Source organism: Delphinus delphis, chromosome 9 (assembly GCF_949987515.2).
Source record: "Delphinus delphis chromosome 9, mDelDel1.2, whole genome shotgun sequence".
Taxonomy (NCBI): Eukaryota; Metazoa; Chordata; class Mammalia; order Artiodactyla; family Delphinidae; genus Delphinus; species Delphinus delphis.
The window spans coordinates 36,508,201-36,535,168 of NC_082691.1; the positions used below are offsets into that span (position 1 = coordinate 36,508,201).

Below are 26,968 nucleotides of genomic sequence, written 5' to 3' on the forward strand. Positions count from 1 at the left end.
TGAAAGCCCAGTTCAAGTTTCTACTCATCCATTTCTCAAAACTTAAAACAAGGCATTTTCCAAACCACCCATAGATGAGATGCCAACATTTGCATTTCACTTGAACTTGATGAAGTCAGTTGACTTTCAGCTTCAGGCTTGCTCAGAACTCCTGTGAGAAGATGTTTGCCCAAGTCTAAAAAATATGGCAATGTTACAACACAGAAGAAAGGAATGAAGTGTAGCCTGGCTGTAGTTGGCTCTGTACTGCATTCACGCTGCATTGCCGGTAAGTCAACAGGATATCTGAAAGTCCCACCATCGGGTCCATATAAAAAGACATCCAAATGAATAACTGGATGGAGGGCAATGAGTGGAGAACTGGGAAGCAAGGTCAGCAAATGGGATTTCTCCTTCCTGGCAAATCCAAACAAATACCTAAAAAATAAGATAACCCTCCTTTTTTTTGTTTGTTTGCCTTGTTTTTTTATTGTAAGTTTCCTACTTTTTGTCTCCTGCTTAGTGATAAAAGCAACATTGAAATCATAAGCCTAAGTTTACGTTAAGGACAGGTTTTTGTGTCATACAACCTATGCTGGAATCCCAGCTCTGTCAACTACTAACCTAGCCACCTCAGTCAGCTTACTTAAGCCCTTTTAAATTAACTTTCTTGATAGTAAAAAAAAAATTGTGCTTATAGTTTGAGGAGATGATACACATAAGAATGCTAGCATGGTGTTCCAGCTCCTAGAAGATCCTACACGTAAAAGAGAGCTGGCATCATTTAAATGATCCTATCCCTAAGGTCCCTATGGGAAAGGTTCTGGAAAGATCCATGTTGTATAAAAGATGAGGAGGAAAAGATACATTAGGAGAAATAGGTGTAGCAAAAAAGCAGAAATCGCTACCTGGTCCTTACCTAATTATCCTTAAAATATTAATCTTCTTACAAGTAAGGCATGGATAGAAATACCCTTATTAAAATAAACTAATATGAAGTGTGACTTCAAAATATATAAACTCTTGGGATTGTAACTGTCTGTATAATTGTTGTTCAAATTAATTTCCTTGGGAAAATATACACTTTGCTTAACAGTGCACAAAACAGTTATATTTTAGCGCTGCCTTCAGGGATACTTTATAAGGAAAAATACACACACACACACACACACACACACACACACACACACACACACACACACACAACCATGCTATGTTTGCATGTGACCACAGGCATGAAAGAATATTCTCCCCTGAGTTGCTCTGGATGGATTGTTGGGGACAAGGAGTGGGTATGAATCATGAGGGGTTATGGAGAAAATTTAACATCTATGTTAGAAAATTGTGTCAAGAAAAGGAATATAACAGACACTGTTCAAATAAAGGGTCAAATTCTCTTCCAAAACTGATGAAAGCTCCCCATTAGCTCTGTGCCAGCATTTGAGCTTAACTATATTCATGCCTTGCTCATCAGACATAAAATCTACCTGTTTTAATAAGGGCAATGTAGGACATCTGCCCACCCTCCCCTTCACTGCTCTTGTCTTAGATATATTTTTATTATGATAAAATAGCACTCATGTCAAAATGCCTAAGTATCATAGTAATAAATATATAATAAATACTTATATCTAGAGTGAACCTTGACACGTATAAGATATCATCTCATGATTTATGTGGGGTTTTTTTTAAGTGTTGGCTGATATCCAGTCATAGGAATGCATAAGGTATTTATCACAGAGCATTTTACGAAGAAAGAAAGAGAGGGAGAGAGGGAGGGAGAGAAACAGAGAAAGAGGCAGGGAAGGAAAGAGAGAGAGACAGAGAAAGAAAGAGAGAGAGAAGGGAGAGGAAAAGATGTAAAAAGGACAAGATAATCCTGAGAAGAACTAAACAAGTCTCAAAATCTTGTTTCCTCAAAGGAAACAATTTCCTTCCTCATGTCCCCTATCCTAATACTTAAAACATTGTATTGTATTACTGTTTACTGGAATATTTCAGTCCCCTGCTCCCCACATGGTAAGCTCCATGAGGATAATGAATGTTGTTTTCTTAGTGCCTAAAATAGTGTCTGGTACCAAGTAAGAATTCAGTAATGATTTGCTAAATGGATACTTGCATAGATTATTTATAAATAAGCATTGAATGAAGAAATAATTTTAAAATTTCTTCTCATATGGATTTGATGGAATGAATATGAAAAATATAGGTATTAGAAAAGTTATTAAAATTCTAGTTAAAACAGAAACAATTAGGCATCAACCAATGCTATTCTATTAATACTATAACTGAGAAATAATTCAAAGAATAATGTTGTCATTTGGAAGGGGGCAGAGATCTATGTCAAATTATCTCACAACAAAAATGCCTGAATATACTTTGGAAAATTTCTGTATATCATTCAGAGAGTGATGTGACTAGAGATCTACCCTTCTGGTAATTAGGCAGTGGTCAGATACTCCTTCAAAAATCATAAAAACGTCCAAGTAACTGTGGTATTTTGTTTTCATCATAGTTTTTACCAGATAATCTGTGGCAATATTTAAACTTGAAAACGGTTCAGAAGAAAATTATCAATACCCTCCTATATTTTTGTTTGCTATTTTGTATTTACAAGGAAAATTCTGTTTTAGAAACCATTTTTTTCTAATAAAAAAATCAAAAGATACTGGCAAAAGCAACAGTTTTCTTTTGAAATCCTCATATTAAAAAACTCTTGTTTTTTTTGAAACATGAAGGTACTATATATTAGTAATATAAATTGTTTAAATGCATCTCTGAATTTTGTAAATGTCTCAAAAAAAAAATCAAAGGACAAATGTTGTAAGCCGTGATTTTCTTACGGTTAAGCTTCTCAAAACTCTTCCAGTGAAAACAGAATATACAAACTGATAAGCAGAGACAAATCATTCTGACATTTTTCATTCATTTTTCAGGCTTGCCCCATTATTTACTGGTAGATACAGCAATACAAATGCTACATAAACCCATTCCTGGGGTATTTCTGCTAAGCTATTAAGCACTTACAACATAATTACATGAGGCTTAACATCTTACCACACACAAATTTCCCATGTAAATGTCATCAAAGTATCAGGTAACAGGTAGGTAAACTGTTTAGTATGATTAATAACATTTACATTGTATAGTTATAACAAGCATGAATGACTGCTTTCATAAATGCAGTCAAATAATAGCAAGATATGAGAAAGTTTTTTAAATTTAATAAGCCAATCATTGTATAAACTGTTCTGAAAAGTACAGCTTTGCTTCTAATTCTTCTAAAGATTTTTAGCAATTCAAATAAATCATTAAAAATTTCATACCAGGAAGCCCAATCATATTTAATATGATGTAAGTTTAGAGATAAACCTACTTATTTTTTCTTTCTTCTCACTCCATTTTTCCTCAAAATTCCTAAATTCCTCTAAAAAGAACCATAAAGAAAAGCTGAGGGAATAAAAGGAAAAGACATTTTAAAATATGTCATCTGCACACCTATTCTTCATGTGTGCCTATATTTCCTGTTGGAATAAGTATCTCAAGAGTAAGAACCATGCTTTTATGATGCCAACTATTTGGCTCCAATTTGAATGGATTCAGTAAAGGTTCTTCCATGATAATAGGAAAAAAATGACATATATTAAAGTTTCTGTGGTTATTTCTCATTAATGGTTATTCTAAATGGTTAGAGTACACATAGATGTATTATTATATAAAACTTGTTATCTTTTGGCATCTAAGTTTGGCCTTCTCCTAATGTGAACTAAATGTTTTCATTACCTCATGGGGGAGGGTGAACAGTAGCAATTCATTTATTAATGGTTCTATTGTGAATACCATGGAACAGGATGGAGTTCAAGATTTATTTAATAAGATTCTTCTCTATTTCCTTAGACAACTGAGGGCAAGTGAAATATTTTCAAATCTGGAGAATACCCAGTGTGCATATGCCATCTTGATTAAACATATGGAATATATACATGGAGAAAAGCCAAGTAGAGACCTGCTTGAGTAATCTAAACACCCAAGTTGAGAGAGGTTAATATATAAAGATCAGCTTTGTACTTTGAAGTTTTCTGGGCTTCATTTTGCCTAATTAAGACAAGATTTAATAATCAAACCACTGTACAAACATGTACCTAAAAGTATAGGTTTGTTTCTGATTTTGGGAAGAATTCTTAACAGATTCCAAGGAATCAGCTCCACATGGGAGAAGGTCTCTGATAAGATTTGCTTTTCTCATTGCTAAAATGCAAATGCCTGCTTTCCATCTTAGTTTCTTCCATGTGACTGAGGTTAGCATCTGCCTGTCAAAATCTCCACTGTGATACTAATATACAAAGATTCTGATATTAACAAACCATCTGAATGTGAAGCAGTGGCAACTCTAGGTCATAAAAAATGTATTCCAAAGTATTCTTAAAGGTATTCATAGAAATCATCTGTAGATGATGATTTCAAAGGGACCAATTTACCTAATTTACCTATAATAGAATATGCACATCCACATATTTCTAGGAAATCGAACCGAGTAGCAGAAAGTATACTTACAATCCAATACTACTTTTCTAAATGAACTTAATTCCAGATCAAAATATTGTGAGGTGAAAAGTAGAATTCCCAGTCTTTCCTCTCACACTGGACAATGTTTCAAGAATACCTGGTAGTTTTAAGTAGTGCTAAGATACCACAAAACAAACAAACCAACATAACTCTACCATAAGATAGTAAACATGCAGAATAACATTCAAGGCAAGGAGTATTATATGCCATTATACAAGAAGGAAGTTGGTTCTCCTCTGACAAGACTGTTTGTACCCAAAACAATCTGATAAATTTAGAGAAATGCTGTAGCAATAAAACAGGCATTAATGTGACGATATAGAAAGAGTCTGAAATATAGTGAAATACAATCTGCAGTACAGCAAACGATAACAGGAGAGGCAGATGGCACAGCCAACCACCCTGAACCCCGATATACACACATACACGTCATCTTTGAATGCTGCAAAGGGTTGGACTGGGAGAATTTGTGTTCAGTATTGTGGTCTTCAGCCCATGCTCCCTTCATGGCTCTGCCTTGTTAAGATGGAGGCCAGGGCTTCCCTGGTGGCGCAGCGGTTGAGAGTCCGCCTGCCGATGCAGGGGACACGGGTTCGTGCCCCGGTCTGGGAAGATCCCACATGCCACGGAGCGGCTGGGCCCGTGAGCCATGGCCGCTGAGCCTGCGTGCCCGGAGCCTGTGCTCCATAAGATGGAGGCCAAAGAGGAGAGAAAATCTCTAATCCCACCTGCAATAAGGTGAGCACATGATAAACACCCCCTTCTCTTGCTATTAGAAAGATGATTAGACCTTCTCCCATGAGATTTTGTTTTGTTTATATCACAATACAATAAAGCATTTAAATACTATTTCCATTTTTAGCTATCCATTTATCAGTAAACAGGAGATTGTTTCTCAATATAATGTCTCTACAAGATATCTGGAGGTGATATAGTAACAAAAGATAATAGAAAGAATTTTGATATTCAGGACCTTTCACTCTCCAGAAATGAGAGGATTCTACTTTGTAAGGCTACCATAGCAGAGAGTAGTGGCAAAACTGTACAGACCAGTTTTGCTTACAAGTTCATTGAAAATGCTTTGCTGGCCCGCCTGATACCATTATTTTAGAATGACTGTGGTTGCCTCAGCAGGAGGGCTCCTGAGGATGTGCTGTGATTCAGGCATTTGCTGTCCATTTCAGCCACAATAAGGCTGCCAGAAAGAAACTACCACAAGTTTCTGAGAAACCGCTTCAACACTGACTGGAATAAAGTAGGGCATATTAAAAAATAAATATAACATGCATACATAGAAGTTGCTGAGAAATACCTAACTGGCCGACCTTGGCATAGCTGCTAGCACCTGTGCAAACTTCAACTCTGCCTCACACCTTTACTACAATAACAAAAAATGGGGCTCTGCACACATGTTCCTGTATGTGCTTCTGTATTAACATAGGTACCCAATCATAAGAGACTTTCTAATCTAGGAGCTCAATTTTGCTACAAATGTCCTACACATGTAGTGATGGAGAAAACAGTGATAATGTGATGGTGCCCTTGAGCCCTGACAGCACGGCCAGGAGGGCAGTCTCCGTTTGGCTGTGATGGATACCAACACTCTCTCTTGTATGCACACATCAGTGAAGAAAACCCCAATTTCCACACCAGTGGTTATGGCATGTTGACGTGGCTTGGGGACTTACCTTGTTCATGTGGATCTGCTGCTGGTATTGCTTCTGCTTCTCCAAGAATTGCTGGTGTTGCTGCTGAATGACCAGCTGAGCCAATGTGCTCTGAGGCAAAGGTGCAGACTGGGTTCGATTCAAGGGTCTGTGACGGGGTAATTTGTGGGTACCTCTAATGCCAGGTGAAATTCTCTCTTTCGTTGCCAAGGGAGACTGAGGATGTAAGGGAACTCCACCTGAAAAAAATATATACGTACATGTATATATGTACACACACACAGACACATACACAATTTAGGAAAGAAGCTACAGAAAATAGCTATGGGATAAGTTTTACGAAAAGTAGTATACTACCGGGCAAATATCAGAAGGCTAGGTTGGGTGGGGTGAAGGCAAAAGTGCCAAAGCATTGGGCAGATATGCAACTGATCAATGACTCACCAATAGTCCACTCTGGTATGTATGAAGGTTAAATAAGGTGAGTTTTTTTTTCATGGATCTAGAGGAATAAATAAAGACAACAGTCTTTCCACAGTAGTAGGTATCAGGGAGACCTATGTATGACACTGAATCTTTACTAGGTCTTGAGTTAAAGAGACATTACATTGAATTGCTGATAAAATGAAAGCCCTAAAATAACCTGCAAATGGTGCCGTTATGAATTACCAGCCACAAGAAGCTTTTGCTGTCGCATCTGTTCTTTCAATAATAAATGCTGCAGGAGAGCTTGGTGGCTGCTGTTGGGCTTTCCCTCCAAAGTGACATGGGGATGGCTTGAAGACGCCGGGATGCTGCCCCCATACTGCCCAGGCAGAGGAACGCCTTGCCTGAGTGTCTGGGTCTCACACTTCTGTTTTTCTTTGAGCGAATTTGAAGCCTGTGTCAAGAAATAATACTGATGTTAATCCACTTTCACCATATGGGTCATTAGGTCTGTAAATCATTAGATTAGTTTCTTATTCCATAATTCCCACCCCCCCTAACCCCCGACCAAGAAGCCCTACCTTATCCAATGGCTGAGTAGGGAAAATGGATAACACCATGTCTTGTGAACTAAGTGAACTAACAAAGGAGAAACAAAAATAGAGCTGAAGCACTGGAGACAATTTAGTATTGGGTATCATTATACGGAACCCAAAATAAAACGTTTTTTAACATTAAAAATCATGCTAATTTCAGGCTTAATAACTGGGACAGTTATTTCTAAAATAGATTAATACACTGCTGTAGTAAAAGGTATATTAGAAAAGTAAAATTTATTCAAATCGCTGAGCTAATGGCTATACAATAGGGATTAAGAAGCTAGAGATAAAAAGATCCGTAATTTTGGAGCTTCAAGCAGAAGGAACCATTCACCCTTTCTCTATACGTCCTCTAATACGTTCACAGAGTGTGGGTTTCCAGTATTTAATTTTTAAAATAAAATTCTTGAGATAAGTCAATGAAAGGTTATATAAAATATGCAGGAATTTGATTTAAACATGTATTTTATATTAATTCATAACAGATTCCCAAATCTTTAAATATTGAAAATGACACTCCAGATACTTTTGTTTAATAAAATAAACTACAAGTGAAATTAGATATCAAATAAAAATGCTATTAAGAACTTGAAATATATGATAACACAATAATAAGGCAATAATATTTATATCATCAACAGTAATAATGAATTCTCCTATTCAAAGAACTTAATGAATGGTGGTCATTTTGGTATTACAAAAGCAGAGGTCTAATACCTCAAAATTATGTGGCATGTTTCTTTTCAAAACTCATGTTTCATCTTTCAAAATTGCTGTGTACCAGGGAAGCAAAGCAATTTTCAGTGACGGAGAAATTGAAGGACAAAGAGGTAAATGGTTTGTCTTAGTCACACAGCGAGTCAATGCAATGTTTAATCTAGAAGTGATTCCTTCTCCTGGCCTCTTTTCCTTAAAATTTACCACTACTCAGTGGGGAACTAGAATATTAGAGATCCCTTTGCCAAAGCAATGCTAAGCTTGAAAAATTAATTGTGATGGCCTCATCCACACCAAAATGGAAGCAAAGAAAAATGAAACTTCAATCCAAACCACACTGGTTTATTCATCCAAAGGTACCAAATTGTATTACCATTGAAACATTAAATGGTCTGGTTTTTAGTACTTGGTCCTTTGGGAAAAAATTCTCCCCGACCACATTAAAAGTGGTGTATGTTTGTGTTAGCTGGTAGGAGTGACTTAGAACACGCAAAAAAAAGAGTAGGGAAAAAAAAGCCTATTCACGTGTCATAAGTTTATGTGCTAGCATTTGCTTATCATCAGAAGAGATACGAAAAAACAGGAACAGAAGAAAATAATTTTTAGTAAGTGAAGATTTGAAAATATCATCCATAAATATGTATGTTTTATTTCATCCCTAATTTCTTTCTTCTTTTCACTAGAGCCAACTGTTTACAAATGCTTTATGTGGAATTTCAGGGGCATAGCTGAATTCAGTGTTTTTAAGCCTGTCTTCTTTAATCTCCAAATATAAAACAACATCCAAATTTTGCTTTCTCCTCACTGGTATAAGATTACTATATCACATAAGATAACATTCTACTCTATTAAAAATACCAAATACAATAAGGTACCTCTTAGATTGGTTTTATAATATGTATTGAACACAATCATAAAATGTATCATTTAAAAATGTCACCTGTAGGTGTGCTTGTGCATGAACTAGTAGCATGCCATAGATAGGGCTCCTATTTTGAAAATCAATTAGTCACAAAATGGTCAACTCTTTATGATTTCTTAACGTTAGCATACTATAAAAGATGTGAATTTGACAAGATGGACTCAGTGGAAGACCTGCATCTAAAAACTGGCAAAATTGGTGCCAAGGGTTGGAACAAATTTCTCTTTAAACCAAATGTAGCGTATGACCTCTACATAAGTACAATTTAATTTACTAACTTTTCACAGATAAATTAGTCTAGGTAAAGTTAAAAATCTTTTACAATGACTGAAATTTATATTATTTTAGGGAATATGCATAAAATAATTATTGCTGTCTTCTGTTAGTAGGACAATTACCTCCAAAAGATCCTATTTGAGTTGTCAGGACTTTTAAAGTAATTGATTCACTTTGAATCTCCAGGCAAGAGTTTAATATTGTTCTTAGAGAGGTTTTCCAGATATGTATTCTTCAGTACCACAGAGTCAGTAACCTAAATTCTCAAAATAAAGTCATTCACAAAATAAATTCTTTAAACATATGCTGCTGCGCTTCAGACGCTGCACCTCTCAGCAATGGCCTGAGTTGAGGTTCAGGTCTGCTACTTGCTGGGTCTGTGATCTTGGGCTTTTATGCATTCCAAGTCTCAGCTGCTTCTTCTGTAAAAATGTGTCCTGTAATCTCTGTTTCATAGGATGGCTGGGTGGAGCTACCAAAATAATATACCTGGAGAGTGCTTTCTTTTTTAAAAGCTATAAAGCATTATACAAATGTTAGTTATTATTTTTATATATTGTATGAACCAGCATGATTCTTTAATGTGAAATTAAACTGAACATCTTTGAACAACTCAGCAAACAGTGACGGAGAAGTAGACTACCAAGTTTCCCTGAAGTCTAAATATACAAGAAAAGAACGAGAATTTCCCTATGAAAATATCCCTTGGGCTGGTTTAGGCTGTTGCAGGGTAATAATGACTTACATTCAGCTGGGCTGGCACTGCTGGAAGTCCCAGGGTAATGTTGGGCAAAGAGGGAGAGGTATAAAGACTGAGCAGGTTCATGGAATCTTCGTGAATTAGAATGCGTTGCTGTGAAACCATTTTCTGGTTAAAAAAAAAAAAAAAAAAGTGAAAGGGAACTCTCAAAATATTACACAATATCACATATTTTACTGTAACGTTCTCATTTCAGAAAACAGATTTTATATTATAATCTGTCAAAACATTTAAATATTTTAATTAAGAACTTATAAGTATTTTATGACTTCTGTATCCAAAAATGTTATATGTAATAAATTAAAAATTTCTTCATCAGTTGTAACTATAAAATCTGAAGAGCAAGCTTCTATGTTCATGTAGAAAAAATTCATTTTTAAAATTCTACCTTTATGGAATATAATCAGTGTGTTTGTCATCAATTGGTAAAGTACAACAATTAAATTGAGTAATTCTTATGAGTACAGATTTTTGTATTAATGCATGAAGAATATGTATGTAACGTTGCTATAATCATTATCCTCATATGGAATAAACATCATTTTGCTGATGGGAAAACTCACACAAGAAAATCTTAAATATCACCATACAGGACTTCTATAACAATTAATTATATCTTTTTTTAAATATAAAATTTGTGAAAAGACAACTCTGTATGGTGTTTTTTAAATCATACATATTCAGAAACTAAAGTAAATGTTAAAATGTTGTGAGTTCCCTGGGCCACAACAGTCTTCACTTACACTGAAATACCCTGAAAATTTTGGCATCAGAGTTCTTTTTACAACAAATAAACCTTTTTTTTAATCCAATACTAAGAGTCATGTTTTCCCACATGTGGCCTAATATAGTTGCTTGAATTACATTTTCTGTTTAACTCTTGCTTCCCTCCCAGAACTCTTATACAATAAGAGTTACAAAGGTCTTATTAGACTAAGGAACTCTGGCCTGATATGGTCCCCAAGGGAACAACATCCCTGAAAAAGAATACTCCATGTAACAGTATGACACAGTGACTGCTTTCTTCCCAAACAAAAAGCATATGGGACTCCAATAATAGACCACCTCCAAGAGGGATATTGCACACACGGGCTTTGACTAAAGTAAATATAATAACTTGTCAAGTATGTTTGGGGGAGCGGTAGATTTTCCCCTGGACAAACCTGGGATATCAATTAACTGGGGAAAATATCATGTGCTAATACAATGCAACCTCAGAATGTCACTGAAGAGTGATGCGCCACCAAAACACAGGATGTTATTCCAAAACATCACCTCAATCATACGTTTGTTTGGAGATGAGTCGTAGCCTTAACATAAGAGCAGAAAGCTAAAGGTGGACTTTTCTCATTGCAACTTGAAATTCCAAACCAACTCAGAGTTTGTTTTTTTCTCAGAAGAACAAGCCAGATATTTGTACATGGAAAGCAAGAAGTATATTGAAATTTTTAACATTACATTGAGTATATATGAAACCCTTTACAAAATTAAAGTTGTCAAAAACCCATGAAGACTACTGGAAAAGATTTTATCATCAGAATGTACGAGACTGCAATTTTATTTAAGGAGTATCAACAACAGCTGCATATTTGCTCTAATTTAAAAAGACAAGTTATTTTGCTTATACTGATACGTTTTTACCATGATTTTTAAATACAGAATATACACCTGAACAAGAACAAAAGAACGTATGAGGAAGTAAAAATATTTAAACTAGCTTATTGGCAGTAAGCAGCCATTTATAATAAAAGGATATTTCATCTGCTTCTCTGTATTTATGGAAGAGAAATAAATGTGGAAAAATAATTACTTTAAATCATGTACAATATTCATTCAAGGTTGTATCTGCTTCCCACAGCACGGAGACTTGACAGGCACTGTGGGAATGACACCAAAAGTTACCCCAACCTCACAAAAGAGGTTATCTTTGTTTTCCAGTCAGAACTTGGGCGATCTCCTCCTACCCCATCGTAGGAAGCTAAACCTATACTAAAGTGAAAAAAAGGTTTCTTCTCAGGTGTAATAATTGCAGTAGCACACTGGCTGCTCACAGGGGCTTTGACAAAAGTGAAGGGACTTGGGAATGTTCTTACTATGGGACTTTAGGCCCCTGTAGCTTCAGAGCAAAATTGAGTGGTGCCATTTCCTAGGATAGCACTGACCATGTGCCAAGCCCTATGCCAGGGAGTTTTGGGACATTAACCTAATTCCTAGTTCCTAATTCCAGGCACTCTCCAGCAATCTTATGCTCTTGTTATGGATGAAGGAACTGAGTGATTTCCCTCATTCTGGTTCCCCGTGGGATCAGCAATAAAACTTTTAAACCGATCAAGGCTGGATGATTTGTTGTCAGGTACTGCTGCAGAAGCTACACACCACTCTGCAGCCATTACCGAAGGGTAAGGGAACCATAAAAAAGCATGGAGAAGGAGGAAGCTTGAGAGAAAAACAGGAAGCACAATCAGGCCCTGGGGCTTACGGAAAAGAATAAAAGTGTACAACTGGGAGCCAGCTAGTCTGGCGTGAGAAGAAATCAAAAGCCCTGGTGGCTTTATAGATGTGAGGATCTTCAAGTCATGGAGACAATTCCTGAGGAAGTAAGGAAAGTCCAAAGTCCCCCAAGTTGGGGGGTATAGTTGGTTCTTCCCACAGAGGCTAACTGGTATATATCATATCACGGAACTTCAGAGATTTGGACATAATTTATTTCCTTCAATTTACAGATAAGGAAATAAGCACAACATTTACATAAACTTCCAATGGATAAAATCACAAATGACTTAGCTGAAATAATGTTTTTCTCAAATTATCTCCTTTAAATATAACTTTCCTCAATTTGACTTTTTTTTTTAAATTTATTTATTTGGTTTGCATTGGGTCTTAGTTGTGGCAGGTGGGCTGCTTAGTTGCAGGCCGCTGGCTCCTTAGTTGTGGCATGCGAACTCTTAGTTGTGGCATGCATGTGGGGTCTAGTTCCTGGACCAGGGATCGAACCCAGGCCCCCTGCATTGGGAGCGTGGAGTCCTAACCACTGGGCCAGTAGGGAAGTCTCCTCAATTTGACTTCTTGATAGAAGCAGGCTACCTGTTCCAGGTTAATGTTTCTTAATAAGAAACCGGAGCTATATGGTACACTGCTAAAAGGGTGCAGACACACTTGAAAGTCAGATGAACAGATGGTGAGAGGGACCATTTCACTGAGACAGTGAAGGATCCTGACCAGCATTCTTGCAAGGCTGGAAGGTTACCCCACCTTAGCACTGTGGTAAGCTTACAAGTATTTCCACACAAGGCCAGGATTTTTCCAGGAAGCAGTTTTGAAACCAATGCAGCCCTTAAATCAATGCTGTGCTAAGATGCCAATGTTTCATACCTTAGAACATGCGGAAGATGGTTTTAATCTAAAAATTTTTCAGAACCAGAAATGATTGCTGTAGTCAGATAAAATGGAAATATTAAACATATAATGGCTATTGCTTAACCTTCACAAAACAATTAATTAATTACAATTAAGTTAGATTAATTGGGTGGGAGGGGTACAAAGATGCCCTAGGCCACGTAAGTTCACATGCTACTCGGGTGCACAGGAAAGTAGAGGACTAGCTCTAATGACCCGTCATAATTACTATAATTAGAGTATGGTCAAAACACTTCAATGGCACAGAGCAGGTTGTCGATTTTAAACTAGGCTTTGATGGGTAACTAGCATTTCACCAGAAAGAGCATGATGTTGGGAAGAGGGATATGACTGAGCCGGGTGTTGGGGCAGGGGAGGCCTATCCATATCTTAATAATGACCTTCAAATTTTAATTACTTTTCTCACCATCATGGTAATTGGAACCCTAAATTATGGATAATATTTGAAATTCAGGTGAATAAAATACACATAAGCTGAAAATTACGTCTCTCAGTAGAGCTATTTCTTTAGCCATTGACATCAAGAAGACCTTAGTTTCAATCAAAAGATTCAAATTCTCTTACGAGATGGACACTGGCAAAAATTAGAAAAATGGACAATATTAAATGTCACAGGGATTTAGGAAAGTAAAAACCATCACACATTACTGGTGAGACTGTGGACTGGTATAGCAATTCTGGTGACTATTTCAGCACTGCACACCATGACCCAGAGGTTCTCCTGCTGCTCAAGAAATTCTCATTTAGCTACAGAGTGATGAGTGTGGATATACACTAAAGCATGTTTTGGTGGTGGGTGAGAACTGGAGGTCACTGGGGAATCCAACTGGAGAACAGGTAGGTAAAATGGAGGAGTACCCACCATGGATTATTACAGTGATTAAAAGCAATTAGGCATATGCATCCATTATGATGTGACTAGCTCTAAAAAGAGCTAGTCTTATTTTTATCACATGCTTAGTGATAAGAATAAGAAATGGAATGAGATTGATAACACCATGCCATTTAAATCCCCTAAAATTCATGAGTACAAAGCAAAAAATACATGTATGATGTAAGAACCCATGCAAACAAAAATACAGGAGAAAATGACTGCATATAGGGGCAAGGAAAATGCCTGTGGGGATAGAAGATACCGAGGAAGAAAGGAAGAAAGGAAGGAAGGAAGGGAGGGGGGAGGGAAGAAGGGAGGGAGAATTCCTTTCTTGCTCTTAAGAAGACAAAGAAGTCAACAGATGACCCTTGACAGAATACTAACTATGTAATCACCCACTTTTTAAGAGGCTCATAGAAAAAGTGAATGTAGAATTTTCAAGTTACTGCATGCTCAAAATTATCTACACTATGCATGAGCATCAGAAACATTAGAAAAAGAATATAAGTACCTACCAGGCTTTGGTGAGCAGCAGTCTGGACTGGTGTAAAGGAGAGTGGTCTAAGCATCTTACACTTGAGCTCTACCACTCACTGGCTTATGACTCTGGGTAGCTGCCTACCTTCCCTGGACATCAGACCCTTCAGCCTAAGACTGGAGCACCTCTGACTAGATCTATCAGGAAATATCTGTTCTATCAGAGTGGCATCTAGGAAGACATGCTTGTAAGCCTCAATCTGTTTTGGCTTTAAAAGGTTCCAAATCCCCAAATCTAGATTATCTAAATAAAAAGAAGAACCACATTAAAAACAAACAAGTAAACAAAGAAATAAAACTCTTAATCATTTAATGTTTGCCTACGGCTTTCATGGTATTTTTCAGTATAGTATTTATTTTCCATTCTCCTTTCAGACAGCTGATAGAAAATTAAAATCTCCATGTGATGAATAAAGTTTTTTAGGCAGTAAAAATCTCTAAGTTTTCATTTTTACTGGACACCCAAGAATGTATTACTAAAATGGTTTGGAGGAAAAAAAAAATTATCATTTGACAGGGCTTCCTTTGCATTTAAAAGTCACTGATGTTTTGTCAAAGGCCTTGGTTTACATTATTGACTCATGTTATTCCTAGTAAATGATTCTTGTGTCATAGCAACCTCCTTTCCCCTGGGGGGGGGGAGGAGGGTCTTATTTGCAGCTATCTAAAACCATAGCTCTACACCCACACAGAAGGGAGCAGAACATTTACAGCAAATGTCACAACAACTATTATGAAACAACAGGCAGATGAGTCATGTGAGATTGGGGCAAAACAAGTGACATTTCAGATGATTTTAGAGTACTTAACCTTATTATTAGAATCCATTTTTAAAATCGTTTGTATCTGCTGGAAAAAATTATTTAAAAAATAGCATAGCAGAGCCAGCCACTAATGTTCAACTAGAAATAAACCAGCGGCTTGGCTACTGTTAAAATAGCTATCAAATAAATCTACCAAATCTAAAATAATGGTGTTGATATTCATGGAAACATATTTGAACCCACAGGCCCACAGTATTAACAATAAAGTAACTAGATAGGTAAAGACATCTCTGACTGGAGTTGGAAATAGAAACTCCTGAGGTTTCAGCTCCCCAACCAAGTTTACAAATGAGTAAAGCAAGTAGCTCCAGGGATCCGAGTTCGGGACTGAGCATATGTAAGAAATTGAAGGAATGGAACAGAAGTGGCCAGAGCAGATGGAGGCTCAGTCTCACGTGAGATTTGCTGGCTTGGTGACAAACATACTAATGAGTTTTCCCTACTAGAAGTCAGTATTGATACCAACAACAAAAAATGAACTTGTTCTGCACTTCACAATTTAATACCTGCCTTCCAAGCACTGATTCCCCACCACAAAGCTGCTGGGGTAGTCATTACCACCTTTCACTAGATAAAGAATCTGAGGTTCAGGGCAAGTTCAGCAACTTAACCAATGATGACAAAGTAGTTGGTTTTGCAGCCAGGTTCCTTGGAGCCTTCTGAATGGAAGACCCATACATCTGAATGCAATGTGCGGTTTCCTCAGCCTGGACTTACGAATAAATTCTCCCCTTACTTCTGTCTTAACCTTTATTTAAATTATGCAGAACACATGAATTATGAGAGAGAAAATTTTCTTTTTACCTAAGCCTCAAGATCAGCCTGAAATACAGCCTTACTTTCCTATTTCCTAAGCAGCAAAAAGGGAGTAGAATCCCGTTCGTTTACATGGGATCTGAAAGAATTAGGTGACATGCTTTTCTACTTCCCGGTCACAGAACAGAGAGTTGATTCAAATGTACACTGTTACACTATTTTAAGCAAAGATGGTAGAATAAGCCTATTTTATAAATGGTAAAGTATGCAACCAATTTGATTTTTGAAAGTGTAATGATGTAAATTTTTCATACCCCCAAATATTTCTGTTGATATGACATCACATGCTATTATTAATCTTAGATGTCTGTAAACATCATACTAAATTCAAAATGATTAATCCAAAATTGGCTGAAAAACATTGTTTTTTCCTCTTTTCTCTAGTTTAGGTGGAAATATTTGGTGTTACAAGACGAGGATATTAATTTGCTGACAGTTTCAGTCTGAATTCTGCTGTCTCCTCACCTCTCCAGTATGAATTATGCTACAGACCTCCGTAAATGCAATGCAGCAGAAAACCACATGTTAGCCATCAGGGCTGAATTTTTTGTTCTGGGCCACGGAGAGGCTACCCATCAGTGCATAAAGGTCTGCCCACCTGGCCTTTTGGATCATAGTTCAGACACACAATTAATTCATTATGAGGTAAGTCACTGCTTGCTTTTGAACTAGTCTTTCCAGCTTTGGAGGTGAACATCCTGTCACTGACCTGAAGAAATACCTCTACTCTTTCAAACTCCATTCAATCACATTTCCTTCTGTTTTTTTTTTTTTTTTTTTTTTAAACTGGTGGGGGTGGAAGGAAAGAATATGTCAACAATTCGCTGAAAAGCTGGGGCATATAAACAGATAGTTGTGTTTAGGTATCAGCAAAAGGTTTTAGGAATATAAAACAGATTAAAATAGTAAAAGCAAATTCCTTTCATTTACATTCTCCACTGTATATATTTTGAAATTTAATGATAGGGTCACACAATCTGGGACACTCAATTTAATTTACCAGGTTTTAAAAAGCTGGAAGACAAAATCTCACCTTTTCCCATTTATATCCAGTCTCATGAATATGTATTGCTTCGTTGTTTCTTAATGTCGTACTAAGTGCTATATGCATATGTTTGTATTTATAATGAAAGGTTATATGTATCTTCATCTTTAGTAACAAACCATGTCCCCCACTGCCTTCCTCCCCCTTGAGAGGTAACCACCATGCTAAATTCTGTGTTCATCACTCCCTCACTTTTTTAAAATATACTTTTATTACATACGTTTTTCCGATCAAAATACTGTAGTGCCTGTTTCTGAACTTAACAAAATACTATCAAGCTGTAAGTGGTCTTCCACACCTTTTTGTACTAACAATGCTTTTCTAAGAATCATAAATACTGTTTAATGAATGTGGTTTAGTGTGTTTTCATTTTCCAAGGATACAGAATTCATCCAGAACCTATTAAGAACCCAGATCTTTTAGTGTTTCTGCAATTGAAACTCATTCTTCAAACTGAGAGGAAATGGAAATCTAAAGTTTTTTTTAGAAATATTTGTGACCAAGTTGTTCTTTTCCTGGAAATTGATTAAAGGGTTGCAGAAAACTGACTGATATTGAGATATAACTGCACTAACAGAAATACAATGCTTGTAACCAATAGTCCAAGAATCCCACTTACATCTATGGCCATAAATACATGTGAAATATTTATTCCACCTGGTATCATGTTTTACAAAGAAAAATGAAGACGAGAAAGGGACAATAGGATGGTAAGAAACAAGAAATAGATGGAGGACAGGAAAAAATATAGCGGCCTGAATTGTATTCTTCACATAGCTGAAAGATGGTCATAAGCAACAGAGCATCTATCTATTCTGCTCATTTTCCTTGGAAAATTGAGGGAAAATTTTGCAATCTAAAATGAATGTCTATTCCTCTAGAAAGAATTTACTTTTGCTTTTTCCAGATACCTAGGGAACTAAAAATCTGGGGCACTTTAAATTAAATTAACAGTTTGAGGTTATGAAAATTCGGGCTACAACTAGCTTCTGGTTACAACTTCTCCAGGAAAGACTCTGCCCCTGCTCTGGTCTACATCAAGACACCTCCGTGGGTGGGGATGAGGGACTCACCAATGTAGCACAGATATGGGTCTTTGGGTTTGAATGGTTTCCTGTTAGATTATCCTCTTTGGTCAGTACTGGGCTTTGCCTTCTCTCTCCCTTCGGAGTTATGTGAGGCTCTGAAAACCAAAACTCAAGTATACAAATGTCCTCAGAGAGGAAGTGACTTCACTGGCTCCAGTCCTTTCCTTATCAGGGACAACCTTCCCTTATATTTTGTCCAGATAATTTATAACTTATAAATAATTTATTATACATGTATGTGTGAATGTATGAAGTTACAGACACAGATGTTGGCATAATGTACAGAAGACATTTCTATCAGTCAAGCTAACCGTCCAAAATCAACCAGGTTGCCCCAGGAGACAGTGAAGCGAGTTCCCTTTGAATAAAAAGTGCTCTGGTGGCAGTCTGATAATCACATATCAGGAGAGCTACACAGATGGTTCAGGAATCAGAGATTTGATCAGTCCCTTTCAGCCCCAAAGGATCATGACTCTATAAAACACAATGGAAGAAGCATGTCACAGTTATATATGAGAAGTTACTACACCAGCTTCCCCTGCATAGAGCAATGCATGGTAAGGAGGCATTATAATGACAGAAAAGAAATATTGAGAATTTCAGTCGATTGATGGTGACTCCAAAACAGCTGATTCCACAGGAGTGGCTGTTGCCTTTGCTTAGCCTACTACAGAAACTACATAGACAAATTCTTGCTGACTCACAAATTTACTTTCCTCTATTGTTGTATCACTGGTTTCAATAAATCATATGCCAAAAACCAAATGTTATTAAAGTTGACCGCATACAGTCAGAAAAAAAAATCATGTGTTATTTCAGACCAGTTTCCTTTAATCTTTCATTTTTCAAGGTCAGAGTTCACATATACTTTATCTTTATAGCCCCACTGCCAGGCAAAATGACTGGCACATAGTAGGTCCTTAATACATGTTTGCTTAGTGGAGCTCTGTGTTCCTCAATTATGATACTTCAACAATTTTCTCATTACTCTTCAGGTCCATTGGATAAAACACCTAACTTGTTTTGGGCAACTGTTCTTCTGAGAGGTTTGCATGATGTTGTTTTACTTACTGATGGGTCTATTCCCATCAGGATAACCAAGAACGATGCAGAAGGACTTCTGAGTTGCACAACTGCTGGGCAGTATATACTCAGCATCACTAAGAGTGGTTTCTTTGAGGATTATACTTCAGTATTTTCAAACCATGACTGTCATCCAAACTTTGTAAATCAGATTGAGTTTATTCAATTCCACACATTATAAACCTATCAGAAAAATAACTAAGAACGGGTGGCTTTAAACTTCAATTCAGAAATATCACTGCATTTTAGGGGGCTAATCGAGGATTAACTTTTAAAAGAACCAAAATAATGAGTCTTACCTCAGCCTGAGGAGTAGGGGGCAAAACCGAAGTCTCATTTTCAGTAACATTACCAGTTGGCCCATTGTTTGGTGAACTGGGACCAGACCCTGGAGAACTGCTACTGACTGAGGATTCTGAAAAACATTGTGAAGTACGAATACACTCATGAAAAACATACAAAGATGAACTGCAGTTATACTCTAAGTAATATACAGAAGCGAACATTGTTTCTCTTCCCCTACGTGAATGACTAAATAAAAAGAACTGTGAAAAATTTTGGAACATTTCTGAATTTCCATACCACGTTTCTTCCTTTGCTTTCACTGCTAAAAATACAACATAGTATTCATTAATTTTAGAGAAGTAGAGATATCCAGTTAGAGAGGATTGTAGAAGCTTTCGATTAGGGGAAAAAAAAAGAATGTAATCTCCTCTTACTTGCTCTTGTGCTACCATAAATAATAACAGTAATAGAGATAATGGACTTGCATAATTCATAAAAACATGCCATCAACAAATGAGGCCTGGAGTCATTCCTGTTGTGTGTGGAAAGATTGCTTATATGCTATGTTATAAATGGCTCTTTATTTAATTTACTAAGGCTGTACCTTATTACAGCACATCTTAGTCAAAGTTGTATGAAGAAAATACAACATAAGATAAAATCTCAATATTGTATTGATGGCCTTGTACAACATTGGCTAACCTTAGCTCTACCCAACTTATTTTCCAGAAGATGATAAGTTGCCTAAATTTAATATGTTCAATTTTAAACATCAATATAACAAGAAACTCATTTAAGCAAGAGTTGGATAACAACAATATAGATCATCTCTATCATCTTCAGATATAAAATTCACACACATTTCAAGTTACAAAGGAAGAAATGCACTTACTAAAATATCTAATTAATGAAATAGAAACTTTCAGTTCCTAGAAATATAGCTAAGAGAGGCCATCTTATCAAGCCTTGGCAAATTATCTGTTGAGCTCTAATCAATCCCCTATCACCTTCCATAGTTCATTCATTTGAACATTTTTCTAGGTGACTCATCCTTATACCTTGTCTACTCAGCTCTGCACAGATGATCTTGGCCTCACACTTCTCAGAGACTGACAACTTCTGACATGATTTCTATCAGTGACTTTTCTTTCTACCTCATGATTTTGTCATCCACACTCTCCTTGCCCGTGTCAAAGTAAAAGCATTTCTCTTCTGCTCCCCGCTCCAATGTGGGCACCATCACCCTCACCCATGACCCAGTCCCCTTAACACTTGCTTTAGAATTCTGCTCCAGCAATTATTTTGAATCTTCAGGTCCTCCTTTTCCACTGGAATTGTCCCTCTAGTCTGAAAGCATGCTAATAACTTGTGAGAAGTAGTGTGCTTGTTCTTTGAGACCAGGCAATCTAGCTTGCTCACTGTGGACTGCAATTGTTCTCTTGAACACCCCGAAATTTGAAGGCTTTTGACAAAACAGTTCTCATTCTCCTCATCCTTTCTACAAGAAGATTCTCCACTTCCATGTTTGTTTTTCCATCTCTCTGGCTGTTCCTCCTTCGACCAATTTCTAAATGTAGATATTCACTGAAGTTTGTAGCCTTATCCTATTTCTCTTTCCCTTGTCAAAATCACTCAAAATTATGACATCATACTATCATTTTTATGCAGAATACTCCCATAAAACTTTTATTTCTTGTCTTTCCTTCTCATAATTTCTAGCCTGAATCTCTTTGGAATACTGGACATTTTTCATCTCTTTTTTTTTTTTTTGCAGTACGTGGGCCTCTCACTGTTGTGGCCTCTCCCGTTGCAGAGCACAGGCTCCGGATGCGCAGGCTCAGCGGCCATGGCTCACGGGCCCAGCCGCTCCGCGGCATGTGGGATCTTCCCAGACTGGGGCACGAACCCGTGTCCCCTGCAGCGGCAGGCAGACTCCCAACCGCTGCGCCACCAGGGAAGCCCCTTTCATCTCTTTTTATATGTGTATCAAACTCAGTGTATTTCAATATTAAATGTGCTCTGCTTACCTCTGTTTATCACTACCCTTACAGTCATTCTCATTCCCTTCCCTGCTCCAAATCTAATCAATTACTACATTATTTAGTTTTGTTCTTTACATCATTTCTCATCTACTTCTGACTACAATGATTTCAGCTTAATCCCTCAGCCCTCATTACTCTCTCATGGACTACAGCAAAAGTCTCCTGTATTTCTAAGTTGCTACAGCAGTCAGTCTCTCCAAACTTTCCTTAAACTGTTGCCAGATGGATCATAGCAAGACAACTTTCACTATGTTCCTCTGCTCCAAAATGGAGCCTAACATTATTTCCTAATATTGCCCTTTCTGAACTCCGCACTCAGTCAAATTTAAATCCCCTACTCTCCGTATGTGCTGCTTTCCCATTTCATGCTTTTTTATCCTCCTTTTCCTCCACCTACTTCATTGAAGGTCCAATCCCACCTCTATGCTCAAAGCCTGGCTCACATACCATCTGTCACCTGTGAATGGAAGCTCCCAATTTTCAGGCTATAGTTGCTTGCCCTCCCTTGGAACACCTATTACTTTCAACTTTCTATTATAAATATTTCTCTACTCAGAAGTGCAGTACCAATGGAAAGAATGTGAGACTGGTGGCAGAATTCTGATCCTGCCACCTACCGACTGTGGGATTTCATCAAGTCAATGATATCATAAAATTCTTAAATACATATTGCTCACTACCTTTCGGTCTATATATCTTGCTTACATTTGATTAGTCTATTTTTATATTTGCCTCTTTCTTGTTTACTTTTCTTTTAACAAAGAAGATGCACATTAAAAAAAATACTTCAAGAGCTTCCTTCCCCTGGACTCCTAACTCTTGTCTTTCCTGTATGACTACACACTGACTTCTCATTAAAGTCCCATTTCTGTATCCTGTCTTTAAAAGAACAAAAGTAAAAATGAAAACTATTTTTAAACATTCTGTCTTGTCAATTTAAAATTATGTTATTTATATTATTTTATGTGATACTTACACAGAAGTATTTCCTTATGTAGAAATCACTATGATAGGCGCTAGAATTCAAGACAACAAATACTACAACAGGATTCTACAGCATCACGCTGGATAGGGTCTGGGAGGGGAGGCAGCAACTGATTTTCTGGGAACACTGACAAAAATCTCTGAGAAGAAATAATATCATAACTGGGGCTTGAATAAGAGCAGCTCATGAAATGGGGTCAGTGGAGAAGGGAAGAGTGGAGGAGAAGACGTTGCAGGCACAGGGATGTTAGAATTTTAAATTAACATGGCTTTGGGGGTGGGGAGGGGCGGAAAACTCTTGGCTTTGAAAAAGAGGAAGATGATAAGTGGTTCCCATGTCAATTACTGGGAAGAGAGAGGTGGCATGGGTTTGGAAAAAGCAAACACTTGAACCTGTGAAACAAGGAAGAGAGAGGTAGAGGTGAAAAAAGAAAAGCAGTGGGAATTCAACTGCTATGATGCTATGGTGGTCTCTGACTCGATAGCAAAAATAATTAGTATTAAGATCCAAACAGAGCTCATCCTAATTACATGAAAGCTGGCAAAGAAAGGGAAAGGAGTACGGGTAAAGAAAGCTGTGTGTCCAGTAGTTCATATCCTCCAAAGATATTTAGAATAACTGCAACATACCAGTTAAAAATATCTACCAAAGCATCCATGAGTCCTAGCTTATTGATCAGAAATGTGTGTCTAATAAATGTACAAGTCTCTTCAAATACATGTTTTTTTCCTCAGTTGAAAAGGGGAGTTATTATATCCCAAAATTAGAAAGAGAAAATTATGATATTTCACAAGTAAAGAAATCTTAGTAGAACTCTAGCAAATCATAACCCTTACAAATGAGAAGTAATTGTTACTCAAATAAGCATTGAGCTAAATCCCACTGAAATTTGGTAAGGACGAGAAAGTGACCATGGGAAAAAAGTTATGATCAAGAAAAAGATTAGGGGCTTCCCTGGTGGCGCAGCGGTTGAGAGTCTGCCTGCCGATGCAGGGGACACGGGTTCGTGCCCCGGTCCGGGAAGATCCCACATGCCGCGGAGCGGCTGGGCCCGTGAGCCATGGCCGCTGAGCCTGCACATCCGGAGCCTGTGCTCCGCAACGGGAGAGGCCACAACAGTGAGAGGCCCGCGTACCACAAAAAAAAAAAAAAAAAAAAAAAAAAAGATTAATAGGAAAATAGAAAAGAAATTGGGATAAATAAATATGACCTTAAACAATAAGATTCTAAAAAAAAACAAACAAAAAAGCAATATATATGTTTTTCTATTTTCAAGTTTTTCTGTTATGAGAGAACCTACTCTCTCCCACTAGAAAAATCACCTATATTTCGTTACATTAGACAGTTGATATGTTCATTATTGTTTACATTCATTAAAACAGATTCACTCCCCAACTCCCCAACCCCACCAAGGACCTCTATTGTGAAAACTTACTTAAGATTTTTATTCACTAAAATACATATAAGTTTCTTGGCATAAAAAGTCTATAACTCTAAATTTAGAATTCAATTGGTCAAAATTAGTGATTATATTTGATACTGGAAAATAAACTCTAGTAAAGTAATTGTTTATTTAATATTTCTTATCCCTCAAGAAAAAATTTTCCCACCAATACTTTCCCTCAGATAAACATATTAATCTGTCAGGACTGAATAGAAGACTAAACATTTTTTTGCCCTAGTAGCCTGTCAAAGCACTGTGTCATTAGTATTCTGTACTTTTCCACCTCTGCCTCTACCTCTGCAATCTTCTCCATACTGTCTCCCTAAACTAGATACTATCATGACCAAAGAAGACATAGAAAACAAATAATTTGTTAAAACTTGCTAAGAATAAGATCTGATATTGGAGAAATAATACCAACTGACTATATTGGTATAAGCACAATTTTCCTTGGGGATGGAGACAAATGGTTGTAGATTACCATTTCTTTATTGATGCAACTAAAGGAAATGACCAGATACAATGCATAGCTCTAAGTAGGTACTCGATAAACAGTAGTCAGTATTGTTATTCTGGCTAGCCTTATTGGTTCTGGTATCCCTGTGTCTTCTCCAATTTCAGACCAGGTACAAATGGGACTAGCGGGCTTTGTAAGACATCAGGTTGAATTTCCTAACCTGTTCACCCCACTACTAACCAGGCAGCTAAAAAAATAAGAACTCTTCCATTTGAGACTGGTGAAAATGACAGTTTTTTTCCCTTCATAAAAGGCAATATACCCCCCTCCTGCCATAAGTCCCAGTTCACTAGTAAACATATAAAGTCATTTATGAGTTCTGTAAATTTGTTGAAAAGTCAAGGTTTTGCTGTTCCACGTAGTTTAATTTTCCCAGATGTATTTTGTACATTCATGTCTGAGTATGGGGGAAGTGTTCTTCTTGGACCTCCCTCTGCTCATTTCTGATCAAATTTCATTAAAAGTTATGTTCTCCTGGCTGGCATTCCCAAAATGGACTGCTTGTTTCTGAAAAGATTAAGGTGAGCTTTGGCATTCCCTAGTTATGCCTATTGACACACAGTTCTGTTTTTCATTCATTTCTTGTTTAACACGGTGAATGCATGGCAAGGTTTACTGAACTACTTGTGAGTTTTCAATATAATTTCCTTTCAAGAAATGTTTCTCCTCAAAATAACTTTTAATATACAACAGGTATATTTTTCTAAACTTTTTTTGTTCATTCCTACTAGCAGCATTTTTTAGTGTATATCTGCCCAGTCCTCAATTACCTGTCACCTCAAACATTCGCTTCTTGAATGAAGTGACAACATTTCCATCCTTCCGCCTGAGTAAGGGGCTGCTTCTCCTCTCTGCCACTTTCTGTTTTAACCTGGACCGCACCTTCAAGTTGGGCTCAGAGGCTGGGGATTGAGACAAAGAAAATAGATAAAAATTAAAAAATGGAGAGCCAATCGCTCCTGTGTATAAAAAAACGGCTCACCCTTTTCATAGTCCCTTCTCATCTCAAAGTAAAACCCCAAGCATGTAAATAAGGCATTGACTATAAATTAATTAAACAGACAAATGTCATAATTATTTTTATGAAATATGTGAAATGTTCTTCTACTTCTCTAAATGTAAAGTGAAAAAGGAGAAAAAATATGTTTCGACTTATTTTACGTAGCAGAATTGGGATTGTTAACGGGAAGTTAAATGACTGAGTATGTCTGGGTCAGAGTAAGATTTATTACACTTCATTGTCAGTTCTTTCAATTCTCTCAAGGGTGAAACTCAATAACCACAAAAACAGTACCTTAATGTGATTTTAGAGACTCTAGGCTGACTTCTGGTAATAAGAAGACACCTCTGCAGCATATAATTTATGTCTGATTCTGACTCCTGAAATATTTCATTGTCAGTAGTTTCGAACCTGAAATCCTGGGAAAATATACTCGGTATAATAACACAAAACCAAGTAGAATCACTATGAAATGAATAAACCTTTGTATACAGTGAGTACACAATCAATTAGAAAGGAAGGGTAGCCAAGTCTTATTACTAAAGTTCTGAGTTAGGTTATATGTTCCAAAATACAAATGCACATTATTCATACATACGTTACTATTTCTTTGGTTGAACTATCCTAAATAGTGATGCTCTATAATTAGTCATTATTTATTAGGTTTTTAAGTGATTATACTTTAGAAGAATGGAAACATTGGACTGAGTCTGTAGTAGAAATCGGTGATTATGATGGTGCTGGTGGAGATGATAATGATGATGATGATTAGGGAAACAATGTTTCTGATGACAACTAACGTTCACAGAGTGATTATTATGTTCCACTACTGTCCTAAAAGCTTTGTCAATATTAACATCTTCAAACATAAAAATCCATATGGGATAGATTCTACTTACACCTTGAATATATCAATGAAGAAACCAAAACCCAGACAGGGAAAGTAACTTACCAAGGTCACAAAGGTAAAAAGGGATGATGCCAGGATCTGTACCCAGGTAACCTAGCTCAACTCTAATCTTCTAAATACTGAAAATACTGCTCTTCCACCTTTCTTTATGTATGAACAGTATAACAATTATACAACTGCTTTTCCAAA

At 36.9% G+C, this 26,968-nt stretch overlaps 1 protein-coding gene across 1 annotated transcript in view; it reads right to left on the reverse strand.

The window, feature by feature from the left end:
- Positions 1–26,968, reverse strand: part of HDAC9 (histone deacetylase 9) — an 806,539-nt gene that overhangs the window by 397,850 nt on the left and 381,721 nt on the right. Inside the window, exons 7-11 of the mRNA XM_060020406.1 lie at positions 25,640–25,771; positions 19,896–20,011; positions 9,898–10,020; positions 6,882–7,092; positions 6,234–6,451 (exon numbers count right to left, since the gene is read on the reverse strand). Of these exons, the coding sequence (XP_059876389.1) occupies positions 6,234–6,451; positions 6,882–7,092; positions 9,898–10,020; positions 19,896–20,011; positions 25,640–25,771 (800 nt within the window). The remainder of the gene's footprint in view (positions 1–6,233; positions 6,452–6,881; positions 7,093–9,897; positions 10,021–19,895; positions 20,012–25,639; positions 25,772–26,968) is intronic.